We start from the raw sequence: 17,821 nt of genomic DNA, 5'->3' as shown, positions 1-17,821 counted from the left end.
ACTATAATTTAGCAGAAAATTAATAATAATAAAATATTGTAGCTTAGCAGATAAATAACAGTACAAATAGCAAAAATATTATAATCTAGTTAAAAATGTGATTACTTATAAGACTTATGACATTTATAACACAAACACTGAATAAAAGCTAAACAAGCTGAAGTTACCTCAACTACCTGTTGCTGAACTGTGAAAAATTGGCAGAACATCATGAAATTGATCCATTTGGGATATGGCTCTCTCATGAGATGACTGGAACCATTATGCCAATGTGTTTTGAAAGTATTCTGACGCCCACGTCAGAATACTAGCATAAAATGTTTTCACAGTACAAATCAGTTCACTTGGAGATCAGATAGCTCATCTGATAGAGTGGGCACAATAATGGTGTCAAATATTTTGTTCTCCTTGTTCTCCAGTATTCTGACATATGTCTCAAAATAGAGCATTCTCTGTACAATTTCACACCTCACATAACAAGATGAAGATGTGATCCTTGCGTTGTTGAGCTGATGCCATTCCTGGTCAGCTGTCTGTTCTCCTTTTGCTGTCTCAATCTTATGTACCATGTCCTCTGTGACCAATAAACTTTCAAGGTTGAAGAGTTCCTCCTCACTGTAGACATGCACACTCTGTGTGGGATCCAGCCTGTACTAACTGAGTGGCAGTGGCAGGTAAAGAGGAGGATCTTGGTAAATGTTTATAGATTTTGTGGGTAATCTGGGCTCCTGGTTAGAGAACACACTCACCAATGCTGCCTTAAGACTGGTCTTCTTGTCACTCAAGGCCATGGTTGCGGTAAGAGGTCAATTTGTTACATGAATGTCTTTGCATGATTCTCCAGTGTTTAGCAAGGAGATGTAAAGTGGGTCACCAGCCAAGTTCTTGTACAGCGTACTACTTTAAAGGACCATAATAATGTGAGGATAAAACAAGGCACTGTGAAAGTCATCTGTGCAACAACAATAACAATAATAATAATAATAACTTGACATTGTACCTGCATCATTATTCAAAAATGTCTTTGAGTTCATTATCCATGGAACTGGCCCTGGTTCCAAACCCTGAAAAAAAAATAGCAATAACAAATATAAAAGAAAAAAAAATACTTATACATGTTACTTATAACAGGTTATAAAAGAACATTAAAGGGTCAGTCCTGAATATGAATCTCAGCACTTACTGCTGTTTGGATTTGTCCCACTGTTGCTCTGTCTCGGTGCAGGTGTGAAGATACAACCTGCAGCTTCAGTTCTGAAAAATGTACTGTTTGAAAGGGCAAAACAACCGTGTGCTTACACACTGCATTGCCAGCTACACACCAGCACCGATCAGAAAAAAGGACAACAGGGTCCCGAAGCTCTGCCTGCACTAAACCATATAGAAAGCCAGTCTTACACATACTGACAAAGGCTAGACACTTTTTCAGGGGCAGAGCCACCCACCAGGTAGCAACAGGGTTAGATGATGGTGCTCAAGATGGAGCAGGAGTTACAGTCAAAGTCATTTATAATTCTGTGAACAAGCATTATTTACCAGGGCTCACAGAATATGATCACTGTCCTTTCTTAGTGTCCTACAGAGTACAGTACCTAAAAAGCATACCTTTATCACAGTAACATTCTAATATAAGTATAAATAATTTTAATAAATAGCATTTGAGTACAAATAACTGATATTAAATTTACCTGAGTATTAAAAGTTATTTCTGGGAATAAATTTAAGTGTCAAAATTAAACCTTTTTCTTATGTGCCATTTTGTTAAGAAAAAAAAAGCACATTGCTGCAGATTTAATTAAAGCAATATGGTGAGCTTTAGGCTTCAGGAAAAAAATGGTATTGGTTGTGAGACAAACAGTGGTAATAAGGGGACTTGTCATAATTGCTGAGTGCTCTACTGTTCTTTCTTACCCTAAGAGGCTTGATGTCTCTACCTTAACAGGAACAGCTGAGAACTGAACACCCAGCCCATGCCTAACCTACAGTGTGATGCAAAAGTATGGGCAACATTGTTAATAGTCATTATTTTCCTGTATAAATAATTGATTGTTACAATAAAAAATGTCAGTTAAATATATCATATAGGAGACACCCAGTGATATTTGAGAAGTGAAATGAACAGAAAGTGTGCAATAATTGTTTTAACAAAATCAGGCAGTTGAAGTGTACCTCTGGTGCGAATTACTGACCTCTGTCATCATTTTAAGTGGGGGAACTTGCACAATCGGTGGCTGACTAAATACTTTTTTGCCCCACTGTACATTTGGGTACTGTTGTCATTTTATTGATTCCAAAACCTTTAGAATTGTTGGAACTCAAATTGGCTTGGTAAGCTCAGTGACCCCTGACCTACATACACAGGTGAATCCAATAATGAGAAAGAGTATTTAAGGGGGTCAATTGTAAGTTTCCCTCCTCTTTTCATTTTCTCTGGAGAGTAGCAACATGGGGGCTCAAAACAACTCTCAAATGACCTGAAGACAAAGATTGTTCACCATCATGGTTTAGGGGAAGGACACAGAAAGCTGTCTTAGAGATTTAAGCTGTCTGTTTCCACAGTTAGGAACATACTGAGAAAATGGAAGACCACAGGCTCACTTCAAGTTAAGGCTGGAAGTGGCAAGAAAGTGACCAAGAAAAATCTTGGATAGACAGAAGCGACGAACGGTGGGAACAGTCAGAGTCAAGCCACAGACCAGCACCAAAGACCTACAACATCATCTTGCAGCAGATATGCATCGTTCAACCATTCGGCGCACTTTCCACAAGGAGATGCTGTATGCAGTATGAGTGATGCAGAGGAAGCCTTTTCTCCGCCCACAGCACAAACTTGAGATATGCTAAAGCACATTTGGACAAGCCAGCTTCATTCTGGAATAAGGTGCTGTGGACTGATGAAACTAACATTGAGTTATTTGGGCATAACAAGGAGCATTATGCATGGAGGAAAAAGAACACGGCATTCCAAGAAAAACACCTGCTGCCTACAGTAAAATATGGTGCTGGTTCCATCATGCTGTGGGGCTGTGTGGCCAGTGCAGGGACTGGGAATCTTGTCAAAGTTGAGGGACACATGGATTCCACTCAGTATCAGCTGATTCTGGAGACCAATGTCCAGGAATCAGTGACAAAGCTGAAGCTGTACCGGGGCTGGATCTTTCAACAAGACAACGACCCGAAACACTGCTCAAAATCCACAAAGGCATTCATGCAGAGGAACAAGTACAACGTTCTCAAATGGCCATCTCAGTCCCCAGACCTGAATATCATTGAAAATCTGTGGTGCGAGTTAAAGAGAGCTGTCCATACTCGGAAGCCATCAAACCTGAATGAACTAGAGATGTTGTGTAAAGAGGAATGATCCAAAATACCTTCAACCACAATCCAGACTCTCATTGGAACCTACAGGAAGCGTTTAGAGGCTGTAATTTCTGCAAAAGGCGGATCTACTAAATATTGACTTCATGTCTTTTTTTTGTGGTGCCCAAATTTATGCACCTGCCTGATTTTATCTAAAAAAATATTGCACACGTTCTGTAAATCCAATACACTTCATTTCACTTCTCAAATATCACTGTGTGTGTCTCCTATATGATATATTTAACTGACATTTTTCATTGTAACAACCAACAATTTATACAAGAAAATAATGACTATTGACAAGGTTGACCAAACTTTTGCATCCCACTGTAACTCTCAGCCTGGCCATTTCACTTTTCCTGCTGTGCTGGCCTGCCCTGATGATGACAACACTGGTCACCCTGTCATTGTTTGACACTGGTTAAAAAGGGAAGTTATCAATGCACAACTTACAAACATTGCAAAAAGCAAAGCAAAAAGACTTTAGTATTTTGTCAAATGCCATACTTATTTTTATCGTTTTTAACCAAATCTACCTCTACTCAGAGTACAGGAGAAATTCTCCATGTTTCACCATTGGATTCAGCAAAGATGACTCTACTAAGCATTACTTATTAATATAGATAAATGAAACATTTGCTTCATTTATGAAAGCTGATTCATCAGTGTTAAAACTACAATAAAAGGTGTTACAATCAAGAATTGCTGACATTTCAAATACTCATCAGTCTAGGCTAAGAAACCCTGTGTGACTTGGCCTCAAAAGCACACAGTCCAGTACTTAACCACATAATAATTATTAAAACTAAGTAATAATTTTTGTCCTCTAAATATGAAAGCTTGCCTGTTTAATATGCATCTTTGAAACTATTTTTCCCCAAATGTTGGATACTTGTCACAAATATTCCTCTCTGTAGCTCTGACATATCACAGGTCACCTGATGCCTTCAGTTTCTCTCTTGCCTTTCAGTAATCACCTTCTTAGAATTCACAAAAGACCAACAATTACACCATTGCCAGAAATGTCACAAAAGTCACAAAAAGGTTCTGGTGCAGAGTTCTACTTCAGTTTCTTGGAGGCAGGAAGTGTGACAAAAGTGAAGCTTTACAGACAGAGTAGGGCAAAGTAACTGGGACAAATTGAATCTCTAAATGACTATTTACCTGTTCTTGAGAGGGCTCGAACATCATAGTTACTCGATGTTTACACTCTTACAGTCAGTCTTGATCAATTCAGCAAAAACATCTGAAAAACAAAATGTTGCACAATTTTTAAAAATAAAACATGTAGAATTTTAAGCAAATTCTAACTGATTCTATACTGTTCAATATTATTTCATTTTCACTGTGACATCACTAGTTGCATCTGATATTTCTGAGAAAACGCTAAAACAATCAGCTGTTTGTGAGCTGGACACTATGATTGTGATAAAGCATTTAAACTTTGTAGTTCATACAGTTATACCTCTGCTTTACGGTCTTGTGGCTTTAAGTTTATTAGGCTCTTCTTGCATAAGCATTAGAGAAATAATTGGATAGTAGTCATCTGAATGTTACAGTTACTGAGGCAAAGCATGTGGAATTAGGAGAAAGAGACAAAAAAGAAAAAACAAAACCTAAGCTGGGAAAGCTATACATGAAACATCATTAGAAAACCTGAGACGTGGAAACTCAGAGGGGATGTCCAGCAGAGAAAACACAGGGGCTGATACATAGCAGAGAACGTAGAAGTAACGCAGACAATCTAACGAGAAACAGAGGTGAACACACACTATGGCTGTGTCCCAATTAAGAGACCGCACATTTGAAGTATGCATTTTGAGTGTGATTACGTCACCGCCACGGGACAACGAGTATGCATTTGAAGTGTACTTCAAATGCATACTCCAAATGCACCGTCGATTTCCCCAAATATCAAGCGTGGTCCGGTGCACACTTCGTGGTCCCATATATCCCACAATTCATAGCGCAGCAATGGGTGTGGATAATTTTGCCACAAAATACGGCAGAAGGGAGCGGCCGAAGAGTGAACTGTCAAAAGAAAGTACTGAATATGACGTCACTTATTTATATGCAAATGTTTAACGATGAACATTAAAACATTGGCCACATGTCGGCAAAGTTATGTGACATTAGTGATGTTTGTACTTTCAGCGTTAACTTGGTTTTAAAGCCTTTACTTCTAAATAATTATATATATATACATACATATAAGATAAGATAAGATAACCTTTATTAGTCCCACACGTGGGAAATTTGTTTTGTCACAGCAGGAAGTGGACAGTGCAAAAGTTATGAAGGGCAATTAGAATAAAATAAAATAAGAATAAATACAGTACACAACTGTACAGAATAGAATAAAAATAGAATACTATATACAGTAGAATAAAATAGAATAAAATATACAGGATAAAAATATACAGGAAAAAATAGAATACAAATGTTATATACAACAGATACAACAGATACAACAGATATGTATGTATATATACATATATACATATATATACATACATATATATACATACATATATACATATACATATATACATATACATATATACACATACATACATATACATATATACACATACATATACATATATACATACATATACATATATATATACATATACATATATACATACATTATATATATACACATACATTATATATATATATATATATATATATATATATATATATATATATATATATATACATATATATATATGGTTCGATCCCCGCCTCTCTGTCCTGGTCGTTGTGTCCTTGGGCAAGACACTTTACCCTACCGCCTACTGGTGTTGGCCAGAGGGGCCGATGGCGCTGGTATGGCAGCCTCGCCTCTGTCAGTCTGCCCCAGGGCAGCTGTGGCTACAACTGTAGCTTGCCTCCACCAGTGTGTGAATGTGAGTGTGAATAATGTCATTGTAAAGCGCTTATATAAGCGATATAAATCAAATGCATTATTATTATTGTTATATATATATATATATATATATATATATATATATATATATATATATATATATATATATATATATATATATATACGTACATACATACATATATATATGTATATATATATATGTATGTATGTATGTATGTATGTATATATATATATATATATATATATATATATATATATATGTACATGTACATATATGTGTGTGTGTGTGTGACCTTAATCTTACAGAGAATGTGATGATTTAATGGAAAATTAAAGTGAGTCATATATCCACAAACACAACAAGCTGAAAGTCAGTGATGCTGCTCGGTTTTCAGTCCTGAATATCACGGCACAAGCAGGATTCACTGCACTGTTAATGTTAGCTATGTTATATTGCTGCCTCTGTTCGGTGGTGTCGAGCCAAACGGACTTTAACGTGTGTTTGAACGAGCTGACGGTTCACTCGTTAAGCTGAAAGAAAGATGCTTTAATCACAGGAGTCGCACATGTGTCCACTGTACCATCTGGAACTCTTCTTGTTTAGCACTCGTAATAACACAAACACTAAATCCTCCTTCTTTTGTGCTGTTTTGTAGCAGTGTATACGCCTGAGACTGTCACCTGTCTGTCTGTCCTGCACTCTCTCTGTTTCTTTCTCTCTGATTGTGGAATAAAAGTATGAACATGTATTTATAAGTTACACTTGTGTTTTAATCCTGCAGCTTATCACACATTTGATTTCCATGTGTGACGACTGCAAGTGTCCAGAGTGAGGACAGACTGAGGGACCCACTGCTGCACATCATCTGTGAGGCTTTGCACCCCTGATGATCCACCAGGACAAACTCAGCAGTGTTTGAGGAAGAGGAGGAGGAAGAGCCAGCAGCAGCTGACAGATGGAGAGAATAGACAGACTGTTCCCTGTTTGTGAAGGACTGCTAGGAAAGTTTAACATAACTAATTGTCTGTCCTGAATCAGTCTTATTAGGTAATGTTCAAATAATGTTATCATCCCAGTGTTTTCAGTGTGGGAGAAAGTACTCAGGGCCTTCAAGTTACACACTATGAAAGGCAGCAACAAGTTTAATATTCAGAAACCTAAAGTATGTATCAGCAGCAGAATGGACCTGAAAATAAATGTTTGTTTCAGTTCTATGAAGCTTTGAGTATTTTGGATCAGTAGCACTGCTGTGTTTGTTGTATCATATTGCTGTAATTGTTTATATGCTTTATATATTCTGAGGTAAGTTGAGCTATAGTGTTACATTATATTCATAATAATCTGACAGTACATATATTATTGGCCATATTATATTTACATTACCACAGTGTTTTACCATCATGTTTTACAGTCCTGTGGTCTCAGCCTCAGATACTCAACTAATCAAAGTGAAATCATGACAAAAATTAAAAACCAAAAATACATTTTTCCTCCTTCATTTATGTGACACAATGCTGCATGAAACGTTTCTCACAGTTAGTATCATGGTTGCTATGTAACCTGAACAGCGCAAGGAAGGCAAGACCATCCCATTTCACAAGCCTCTCACTTCCGCACTTCTGGTACTTATAGTACTCACCATACGTAGTACATGTAGTGTGCGTATTTCAAGCGTGTGGTCTCTTAATTGGGAAACAGCCTATATGTACAAACAGAGGGAAACATGGAAATATCACACAGGAGAGAGACACAGCTGACACTGATCAGAGGAGACCAGGAGGAAGCAAAAGAGATTACACTCAAGTAACATTTTCTGGTTACAACAAGTAACCAGAAAAAGAATTAAAACAAAGAATATTAATAATCACAAAACATAGACACTGAGTGATCAAACTCTGGACAATGACAGTGAGCTCTTTTCTCTGCTCTGTTTTCAGGCAAAATGTAAATGATTTGCTGAAAACATGTTATATCACCTACAGCTTCTCTTACAAATGTAACTGGACTGCAAATAGCCTCAGTGCAGCATAAATGTCAGTATTGCTATTTCCCTGCTCAGCAGATGGCTCACTACAAACTCATACAAATCTTCATCCCGAGTCTCTTTACTATAGAATTGGATTTTTGCCTAAAAGAAACCGTGATATTATTGCGGGGTTTTTTTGCATGCTTGCAAAAACTCCTAGCGTGTAAACTCCCACTGTCATTGCCCCCATGGGTAAGCTGGCCAGAGCAGCAGGCCCAACCTGCTCCCTCGTCCGGTGCATTCTGGGAGTTGTAGTTATACTTGGTAAAGTTTGGTAAATTTTCTTTACATCAATGTTGTTCATGATATATTTAAAGTCATACTAACTTTGACATATTTCTTCATATATTTGTTGAATTAAATGGTTATATGAATTAAACAGTCTGTCTGCACATAATTCTGACAGATTTTAAGGAGGCTGTAAGCTCACCAAGCCAAAACCCCAACCATGCTATAGCTTTTACATCATTACATTTCTCAGTTTCATAACTGTGGTGGTGCAACTACATAATACATTATTTTAAACATACCCTAAACAACAGCTTTACAATGAACACAACTGTAAAGATTTCTGACCTTAAGTGTTTTACCCTACAGCAAGCTATCATGATTAGGCACTTATATTTAACATAGCTAATACATTTACCTTTTCCTGTCATGTGTTGACCAAGTTTGGCTTACCTTTTTGAAGTAAAACCTTGAAGCTTGAACCTTTGAATTTTGAAATGTTAGGATGCTCAGTCACCGTGTGCAGCCTTGAAACCTGCGCCTTCGGGCGAAATCTGGAGGGAATTAGCACTCCTGCATCCATGAACGTATTTGAACCGCATTGATTTCCCGCACTCTGTCCCGGGGACAAGCAGTAACGTGGATCTGTCGGGCGTGCTTCCCCATGACACCAGGAAAAGAGATCGCCACTTTCAAAATAAAAGCTCATCTAAAAAATACATGCAGGGCTTTAGGAGTCGAACTTTAAAAGAAACTACATAACTACATTAACTACATAAAAAATAAAAAAAAGACCAGTAATTTTATACGTTTTAAATTGTAAGTTTGAGACTTATAAAATAGTACTGATAATTTCATAATTCAAATTAGACAAGAATCGGGTCTGATCACCAGCAAAAACCGCCTTAAAGGGACAAAATCAAAACAAGGCAGTACAATTGGGAAAAACAACAATCATAGTTAGCCAATCAGGCGGGTGGCAACAGATTACATCAAAATTTGTAACATAAAAGACCAGCGGTCCCTTTCCCGGTCTTTCTGAAGAAACTTCTGAAGAAACCAGTCACTGCTCCTCGATTTTGTGCTCCTGTGGTACTAAGAACTTCGTAAAACGTAAGTATTGATATTGGAGCCGTTTTTTTAGTGCCTTTGTACTATGTACAACACATTATAATGTAGTGAAAGATAAAAAAAATCTAGCCATTTAAGTTCCTGTAAATATAAAGACTGTCAAAGAACCCCGAAAATTTATCTGACTTTTCTATCGGCCTACGAATGTTTTATATATGTGTATCTTCATTTTTCTCTCGAAGAAAAAAATAATTTGATAAATTCACATTTAGTATTGTTAGCAATGTATTTGTAGGTGTCATAGTTTGATGAACTTATTGTTTCAGGGATATTTAATTGAAAAAACTATCTGAATGTATTCATGAAAATGGCATCTATTTTTTTATGAGATATTAAGATCTTACAGAATCAGACAAATCCTCCAGATCTATAACAGTTTTATAAACTTTAAGACGTTACGTTTGGGCTGTTAGTAGTAAAAAATTGCTTAAGGCTGGCACTCTGCCCTAGCAACCGCCTCCCAACTTTGCAAGCCAATTACTTTCCCATTCTATACAGCAGCTGAGTAACCAATAGGAGTATAGCTAAGTATTTATCGTATTCATAGCCCTGTATTGTCATGAAATTGTACTGTGCCGGAAGACAATATAGATAGCAGACAGGAGGAATAGTTGACAGGAACATATATAAAAAGAAATCTATTCAGCCCCAATGTTTCCACTGCCTGGTGCAAAGGTCTGGTCAAAAAAATTGCCATTTTCTGCCCAGTTAAGGAGGGCGGGACTGACCTAAAAGCAGGGACAGTAATTCTATAATTTTATCGGCTCAAATGATTAAAAAGGGGAGCCAATATGAACTAAAGTCACAGAGACCAAGCAGGTGCACTATGTTTGTGTGTGTGCGCACCTGCCCTGTGTGTGTTGGGGGAGGGGGAAGGGCAGGCAGGCAGGCAATCTTTAAGATGTCTGTAATGTTGCAGTTTTTCACTTCAGGAGCATGAATCCTTTTTCAGATAATCTTCCTATGATGATTCATTGTTTTCTATTGTCCACGGTAACCTATTTTCAAGTATTATTTTAATTAATAATTATTTTAATTATTATCTGAAAAAAATTAAGTGGGGAAAAGAAAATTGTGATTTTTTTTCTGCGTTCCATCCAGAGTGAATTGGATATACTTACATGTGCTGTAATATTGGTATGTATTTTATGAAGGCTCATAAGCACTAAATTAATTTTCAGACCAACATTTTGTAAAGATAATTTGTGATTTCACAGAAATATTGAAATGTTTTCAGGTATGTAAATATCGAGCAGGAACCTCAGAAATGCACTAAGGGTTGAGGAAGTTCATGATGTGTTTGTTTTATATCAAAATGCGAAGAGATGACATGACAGCAACAGGTGTTACTGTATTCTATCAGAACTGGATCCAGCAGAAATGTATGAACCTGTTAATGTGTTTGTTTTGCTTTTTTTTTTTTTTTCAGAATGGCCTTAAGGAAATTGACCGATAACCGGCCTGAGACGCCGTACTTCCGGCCCCCACCCGTTCACATCCGGGTGTTAAAATGTTGCGACCAGCTAAAGGTGATTCAATTCGATTTTATTTATATAGCATCAAATCACAACAACAGTCGCTTTAAGGCGCTTTATATTGTACATTAGATTGTACAATAATAATAATATAATATAATAATAATAATAATAATATAATAATATATTGTACAGTAGATTGTACAATAATAAATACAGAGAAAAACCCAACAATCATATGATGTAGACTTTCACATGTATGAACGTGGCTATGGAGTAAGATCATAGAAATACATTTCTTTATTTATGTATTTATCAGGTGATCAGCTGGGACATCAAGGATGGAGGGGTCAAACCACTTCTAACAAAAAAAAATAAAGTGGCCGCAATCACCGATGGTGAAACATTGGTAAAAATCACTTTATTTGAAGAGTTCTCCTCCAAAGTGAAACAGGACATGTCCTACATGATGAGGGGACATGAGCTGAGGGGCCAAGCTCCCCCTTACCTCATCAACATCACGTCAAAGACACAGTTTTTTAGAGCTCCTGCCCTTCCAGTCTCAGAGGCCCTCGTCAAAAAGGCAGAAGAGCTTCTTGAGCCACCTTCCCCACCAACGCCACTTAAGATGAGCCCAACATCTGGAGGGCTCATGACAGTGGAAGGGGAGGTTGTGGAGGTAAATATTTGTGGTTCCATCAGAATTGATATTGCTTTAGGTTTTCAAAGAAACCATTACTTTTTTGTCTTTAAAAGTAAAAATAATAATTTTAGTGTTCTTTTCAAACAAACACAAAATTGTGAGAACAAGATCAACCAATATTATTTTGTAGATGGTTGTAGATTTATCATTAACAACAATAATAAAATAATAGATGTAGTAAGTCAGGAAAGAAGCACCTAGATGTACACACACAGATTTATGCAATCACTATAACTGACATTATATTTTAATTGAATTTTCAGTGTTCGGCAGTGAGGACAGTTTTCTCAGGAAAACAAGTGGTGCCAATACGAACGCTCCAGCTGAAGCAGGTAATGGTGCAACTAAAGTGTAACGGTGTGTTCACACCGAACGCGATAGACGCGCGTGAAAACGCCCCAAACGCCCCTAATTTGACGCGTGTACATTCGCACCTCAACGCGCGTCCAAGAAAAATCCACCGCGCCTCAAAATTGCATATTTTGACGCGCGTGAACCGGAAATGTGGGAGGGATGTGGGAGGAAGTTGCGCCAGACGGTATCTTTGCAAGATGGCAGCTGTCGAGCTAGCATTTCAAGAGAGAGTTTCCCTTCTCTATCTACTGTGGAGAGCAGAGCAGCGGGGAAAAAGACGTCCTCGCCGTACCTGGGTCCATCAGGTCCTCCAGAGGCGTGAGCACTTTGGAGAGTTTCACCACTTGCTCCAGGAGCTGCGCTTGGATGACGGCCGATTCCAGCGATATCACCGTCTTTCACTCGCCCAGTTTGAGGACCTGCTGTCCCGCGTCGGTCCGAGAATCGCCCGCCTAGACACCAACTACAGGCGCTCAATCCCACCTGCAGAGCGCCTGTCCATCTGCCTGAGGTTAGTAAAAGTCTTTAATACGGTAGTCCTTTATTGATACCTGTGCTAATATATGCTAAACTATCCGTTTATACACTGCTAACATGGATGTGATATGCTAACAGTGGATGCTCTCGGTGTTTACTGCAAGTAAACTGTGGTACGGTGACGACGGTATCTTTAATATTTCTAGTGATACTCGAAAGGTCTCATTAAGTCCCGATTTAATTCGATTTATGCTGTAATCAGTGTTTGCAATGATAGCATGGCTGTGGTGTCTATCAGTGCATGCTCTCTGTGTTTGCTGATATAAAACAGTGGACCACTGTGCGCTAATCTTTGTTGTGATACTCTCCTTTTTTTTTATTTAGACCTGGTTTAATTCATGTATAGCTGATTGTTTTTTTTTTATATAATCCCCGCAGACTGTTTTAGATATTATCTAATAATTATAGTGTATATTAGAAAATATCTAATAAACCCTATGTAATTATAGGGATAATTACATAGTGTATATTAGATATTATCTAATATATTTGAAATTGAAATCTGAAATCACAAAAGTATTTTGGAATTTGAATAATGTATTTTGTAACTGCAGTACACATCATAGTGATTTTAAACAATTTTGTCCAGGTTCCTTGCCACCGGGGACTCCTTCAGGACCATTGCGTTCAGTTTTCGAGTTGGTGTGTCTACCGTGAGCCAGATCATCCCCCAGGTAGCGACAGCCATCTGGGACTGTCTAGTGGATGATTTCATGGCTGTGCCTTCACTGGGAGACTGGCAGTCCATTGCAGAGGAATTCCAGGAGCGCTGGCACTTCCCTCTCTGCTGCCGAGCTCTGGATGGGAAGCACGTTCAGACGAAGGCACCCCCCAACTCAGGATCCATGTTCCACAACTACAAGGGAACATTCTCCATTGTTCTCCTTGCGGTTGTGGATGCAAGGTATCTCTTCCGAGTTATTGATGTTGGGGGGTACGGGAGGACCAGCGACGGGGGTATTCTGGCCAACTCCACCTTTGGTCAGGCCCTTCGGGCTGGGACTCTCCATCTGCCTCCTGACCAGCCTCTACCTGGTGGAGAACACCGTGGGGCCCAGCCCCATGTGTTTGTGGCTGATGAAGCGTTCCCGCTGCGGCGTGAGCTGATGAGGCCTTTTCCTGGACGCCTCCTCCCTTTAGAGAAGAGGATCTTTAACTATCGCCTTTCCAGGGCCAGGATGATAGTGGAGGGTGCCTTTGGTGTCCTCTCCTCACAGTGGAGGATGTATCGGCGCCCCATGGAGCTCCGTCCTGAAATTGCGGAGAAGTGTGTGAAGGCAACGTGTGTTCTCCACAATTTTCTCGCTGTTTGGACGAGAGGGGCACCTGCTGTGAGGAGTGTGGCACCTGCTGTGGTGGAGCCGTTGCATAGCCTGGGCCGTGTAGCAGCAAACAACTCCTCCAGAGAAGCTGTCCTGGTGAGGGAGAAATTCATGGCCCACTTCTCGGCGGAGGGGGAGCTGTGACTTGGCAGCCAAAGGAGTAGCCTGTTTGAAGTCCGAGTGACTTCCCACAACGGCTCTTTTAAGAGCCACCCACAAACCTGTAAAGAGTGTTCCTGCCTTTTTAACATTTTCTTAATAAATGGAGCTCTACTCCAAAATAAAATAACCTCTCTTTACTCTCTTAAATAACTTGTGTTCACTATGTTCCTATATACTGTGTGATGCAAAATTTTGGGCAACCTTATTAATAGTCATTAGTTTCCTGTATGAATTGCTGTTACAATTGAAAATGTCACTTGCATATATCATATAGTAGAGACACACATTGATATACACTAAATTTTCATTTCATTTGTCTTTTTAAGTTGCCAATTTATGCACCTGCTTGATTTTGTTTAAACAGTTATTCCACACTTTATGTAAATCCAGTGAACTTAATTTCACTTCTCAAATATCACTGTGCGTGTCTTCCATATGATCTAATTAACTGACAACTTTTATTGTAACAACCAACGATTTATAGCGGAAAATAATGACTTTTACCAAGGTTGCCCAAACCTTTGCATCCCACTGTATTAGTATATTTTGTCATTAGTATAATAAGAAATACATTCTACATGTGTCAAGTCGGGTGCGAATATTTGCTGTGTAGTAAAACTGAGACATTAGTTATTAAAAATGTTTATTTGAAAAATATATAAATTCAATAACAACATCAAACATAAATATAACATTTAACTATTTACAGAGGGACAGGAACAAAAGGACCCAGCTTGGAGTGGAAGAGCCTCAGGGAGAATGAGGAGAAAAATAAGAACATTGTTTCTGCCCTGGAGAGCCTGCTGCCTCATCAGTAAACTACTGATCGCTAGTGTCCAATGTTTCCAAATTTAACACAGCTGTGCTGCTTTCAAAAACTAATTTATGCATTTGAAATTTCACGAACTCTCGTGTCTGAGGCGGCAGGCTCTCCAGAGCAGGAGCAAGGCTGAGGAGGAAATACTCCGTTGGAGACGGGCGTGGCCTCTTCAGCGACTCCAGGATGGCCAGCTCCACCGCCGATGGACCATCCTGTGACCCGTCCCTCTGCCGCTTTTGAGCTTTCCTCCTCTGTGGGCCTGTAAAACACAGCACAAAACACAAAGAATTGAGAAGGCTGCTACTAGATTTTCATTTTCACAATTTAAAAAAACAGGATATGAACAGATTGGTTGTGAATATTTAGTAAAGGTGATCACCAGGGAATCCAAGTGACTAAAAAGCTATCAGTGCTTGATGTACATACCTGTGGGTGCAGCAGCAGGAGTGGAGGGACCAGGGACTGGGGAGCCAGAAGTAGCTACAGGGGATGGCTCTGCTGCATAATCAGATGACTCTATTAAGACAATATTAAATGTTAACAGGTTGAAAACAATAGTCATTCAGAAATTATATACAGTGGTCCCTCATTTATTATAGCACATGAACAATAGCCGCAGTTCTCATAAGTTCATTGTCAAAGTGCAAACCTTTGTCGATTTTTAAACGTAAAAGTATTATTATGCCGCGCTTTTTCTCCGTCTGTGGCGCCACTTTTGTGCGCCTTTTTCCCTCGCAGTGCAGGTGTCGAATGAGGGTCATAATTATGAGTGTCTTTGTGCTGTTTTTTCTATTGGACGTGATGGTTATCAAAACCAAACATGGTAAATTTGGCGCAGGAGACACGACATGGAGGGGATTTGTCAATCAGGCTGCAGAATGCAATGCGCATTGTTGCAGTGACGGATGAACTGCGGGACCACTGTATACTGTTATTAATAAAGAAAATACATTCCTATATGAAAACACGCATAAATTAACTGCCTACATTAATTCATTGTAAACATACCTTCAGACTGAAACTCCCCTGCTGCCTCTCGGGCTGTCCCTGGTCCTCGGGGCGAAGTTCTCCACGGCCTGGACCATATTGCCGCTTGTCTCCCGCGGGGTGAGGAAGGGGTCCAGAAACCCCATGACCGCGAAGAACTTCCATTTCCTCCCCGATCCTGCTGCAGACCCACTCCTCTTCTCCTTCTCCGTCCTCTTCTCCTTATTATAGGTGTCCCTGAGGCTCTTCCACTTTTTCCTGCAGATGTCCTCTGAATAAACACATTATCTTGTTAGCGGAAAGGTATTTGTACATCAGTGGGAAAATAGCGGGACAGTAGGCATGCTTGCTAGCTTTTGCGCGGCTTCATCGGGTCAGTCTGAAAATTAAAAATAAGAACAAATGAACTTACCAGGTTGCCCGATCTCCTCACTTATGTGCCTCCAAGCTAGTTCCTTTTTGTTCCTGTCCCGGTAGAAGTAGCAGCTAGCATCGTACAATTCTGGGTGATTAGCCACTGCGCTGATTAGTTTTTCCTCCATACTGAATGAAGAATGAAGGGCTTTGGCTGGATCTGCCCCTTTGACCTAGGTCAGAGCCACGTCACCAGGCTCCTGATTGGTTGACGCAGCGCGAATTGACGCTGGAGTTCAGATTTTTCCAACTCGAGCGGTGAACGCGAAACGCGCGTATGCACAAAATGCAACACAAAAACTGACGCGCGTGGTTTTTCACGCGCGTCAAACGCTCCAGACGCGGGACACTGACGCGCGTTTCACGCGTTTTGGCGTTTTCGCGACGCAAATCTGCTTCCGAATTTTCGCTGGACGCGCAATCGCGTGTCATCGCGCTTTTCCATTGACTTTACATGTAAACCTGACGCTCTGGACGCCTCTATCGCGTTCGGTGTGAACGCACCGTAATACTGAAAATGGTGAAAATAGGCATATTTGAGATTTCTATTAGTTAATGAATAAATCTTTCATTCTGTCATTTTTGTGATTTCAGGATGGGCATACAATGACTGTCTCCTTGTGGAGGGAGGCGGCAATTGTCGATATTGATGTGGGACATCAGATAAAGATCTCCCATGTGAAAGTGCACCGCTCTGCCTATGGAGTACAGCTCCAGACAACTTCCTACACAAAGATTGAGGTATGAAGAAGCCATATGTTTGTACCAACATGTAATAGCAATGTCATTTACCAAAATGTTTAGAATTATAGGTTGTCCAAAAGATTGACTCTGTTCATCTGGACGTAGCATTTTCAAGTGGGAGAAATGTTTCATCACTCATCCAAGTGACTTCTTCAGTCTCAGCGGACTGCAGGTTTCTGTGATCTTTGATCAGTGCCCATGACAATTTGTATATTATTGACCAATGAACTGACCTCCCAGCCTATTGTTCCTTCAGTGGGCTAGTTTGAGTCATTATGCAATGTACTGTTTAAAAGACTGGGTAAAAGAGACTGAAGAAGTCACCTGGATGAGTGACCAAACATTTCTCCCACTTGAAAATGCTACGTCCAGATGAACAGAATCAACCTTTTGGGATTTACTTACATGGATCATTGAGCATGCATCAAGACGTGATTACCATATTAAATATATGCTTTTTGTGTATCAACAGACAAAGGAAGATGAAAGGACTGAAATAACCATAGTTGGTGTGGACACTGCAGAGCAGTGCAGTGCACTGCAGTCCACTCAGCTGCAGGTGCTTCTTAAAACGGGAGAAACCCTCTTCATTGAAGAGGAAATGTGGAAGCCCTACGAAGAGGAGTTTGAGAAGGACACGATCACTGTTGGTGTAAAAATCATA

The 17,821-nt window shown here is 39.5% G+C and overlaps 2 protein-coding genes and 2 long non-coding RNA genes across 5 annotated transcripts; 2 read left to right on the top strand and 2 right to left on the bottom strand.

Moving 5' to 3' along the window:
• Positions 1-371: 371 nt before the first annotated feature.
• Positions 372-10,317, bottom strand: LOC120438503. 2 transcript variants are annotated; one of them, XR_005611955.1, is made up of 5 exons: positions 8,962-10,317; positions 4,525-4,606; positions 1,184-1,266; positions 1,001-1,064; positions 372-900 (listed from the first exon to the last, which is right to left on the bottom strand). It is a non-coding gene; the product is annotated as an uncharacterized LOC120438503 (long non-coding RNA). The 2 variants fall into 2 exon arrangements; XR_005611954.1 differs by lacking the exon at positions 1,184-1,266.
• A 4-nt stretch (positions 10,318-10,321) lies between these two features.
• LOC120434720 lies at positions 10,322-12,627 on the top strand. Its single transcript, XM_039603027.1, has 3 exons — positions 10,322-11,168; positions 11,434-11,793; positions 12,433-12,627. Exons 1-3 carry the CDS (start codon positions 11,070-11,072, stop codon positions 12,625-12,627), a joined length of 654 nt encoding a protein of 217 aa, XP_039458961.1. The 5' UTR covers positions 10,322-11,069.
• A 29-nt stretch (positions 12,628-12,656) lies between these two features.
• On the top strand, positions 12,657-14,174 carry LOC120434716. The gene is made up of 2 exons (XM_039603021.1): positions 12,657-12,682; positions 13,298-14,174. The coding sequence occupies exon 2, from the start codon at positions 13,422-13,424 to the stop codon at positions 14,172-14,174; it is 753 nt and encodes a 250-aa protein (XP_039458955.1). The 5' UTR covers positions 12,657-12,682; positions 13,298-13,421.
• Positions 14,175-15,106: 932 nt separating this feature from the next.
• LOC120438506 lies at positions 15,107-16,048 on the bottom strand. The gene is made up of 3 exons (XR_005611958.1): positions 16,021-16,048; positions 15,439-15,528; positions 15,107-15,271 (listed from the first exon to the last, which is right to left on the bottom strand). It is a non-coding gene; the product is annotated as an uncharacterized LOC120438506 (long non-coding RNA).
• Between the last annotated feature and the right edge of the window lie 1,773 nt (positions 16,049-17,821).

The sequence above is a fragment of the Oreochromis aureus genome, linkage group 3, assembly GCF_013358895.1.
Source record: "Oreochromis aureus strain Israel breed Guangdong linkage group 3, ZZ_aureus, whole genome shotgun sequence".
Lineage (NCBI taxonomy): Eukaryota > Metazoa > Chordata > Actinopteri > Cichliformes > Cichlidae > Oreochromis > Oreochromis aureus.
This window is presented reverse-complemented; position numbering and strand designations above follow the sequence as displayed.

Bases quoted from the DNA above. Each gene is read 5' to 3' on its own strand.
- LOC120434720 (XM_039603027.1), top strand. From the start codon at position 11,070: ATGGCCTTAAGGAAATTGACCGATAACCGGCCTGAGACGCCGTACTTC. The intron at 11,169-11,433 runs GTGATTCAATTC...TGTATTTATCAG, and splicing joins AATGTTGCGACCAGCTAAAG to GTGATCAGCTGGGACATCAA. The intron at 11,794-12,432 runs GTAAATATTTGT...TGTGGAGAGCAG, and splicing joins TGGAAGGGGAGGTTGTGGAG to AGCAGCGGGGAAAAAGACGT.
- LOC120434716 (XM_039603021.1), top strand. From the start codon at position 13,422: ATGGCTGTGCCTTCACTGGGAGACTGGCAGTCCATTGCAGAGGAATTC.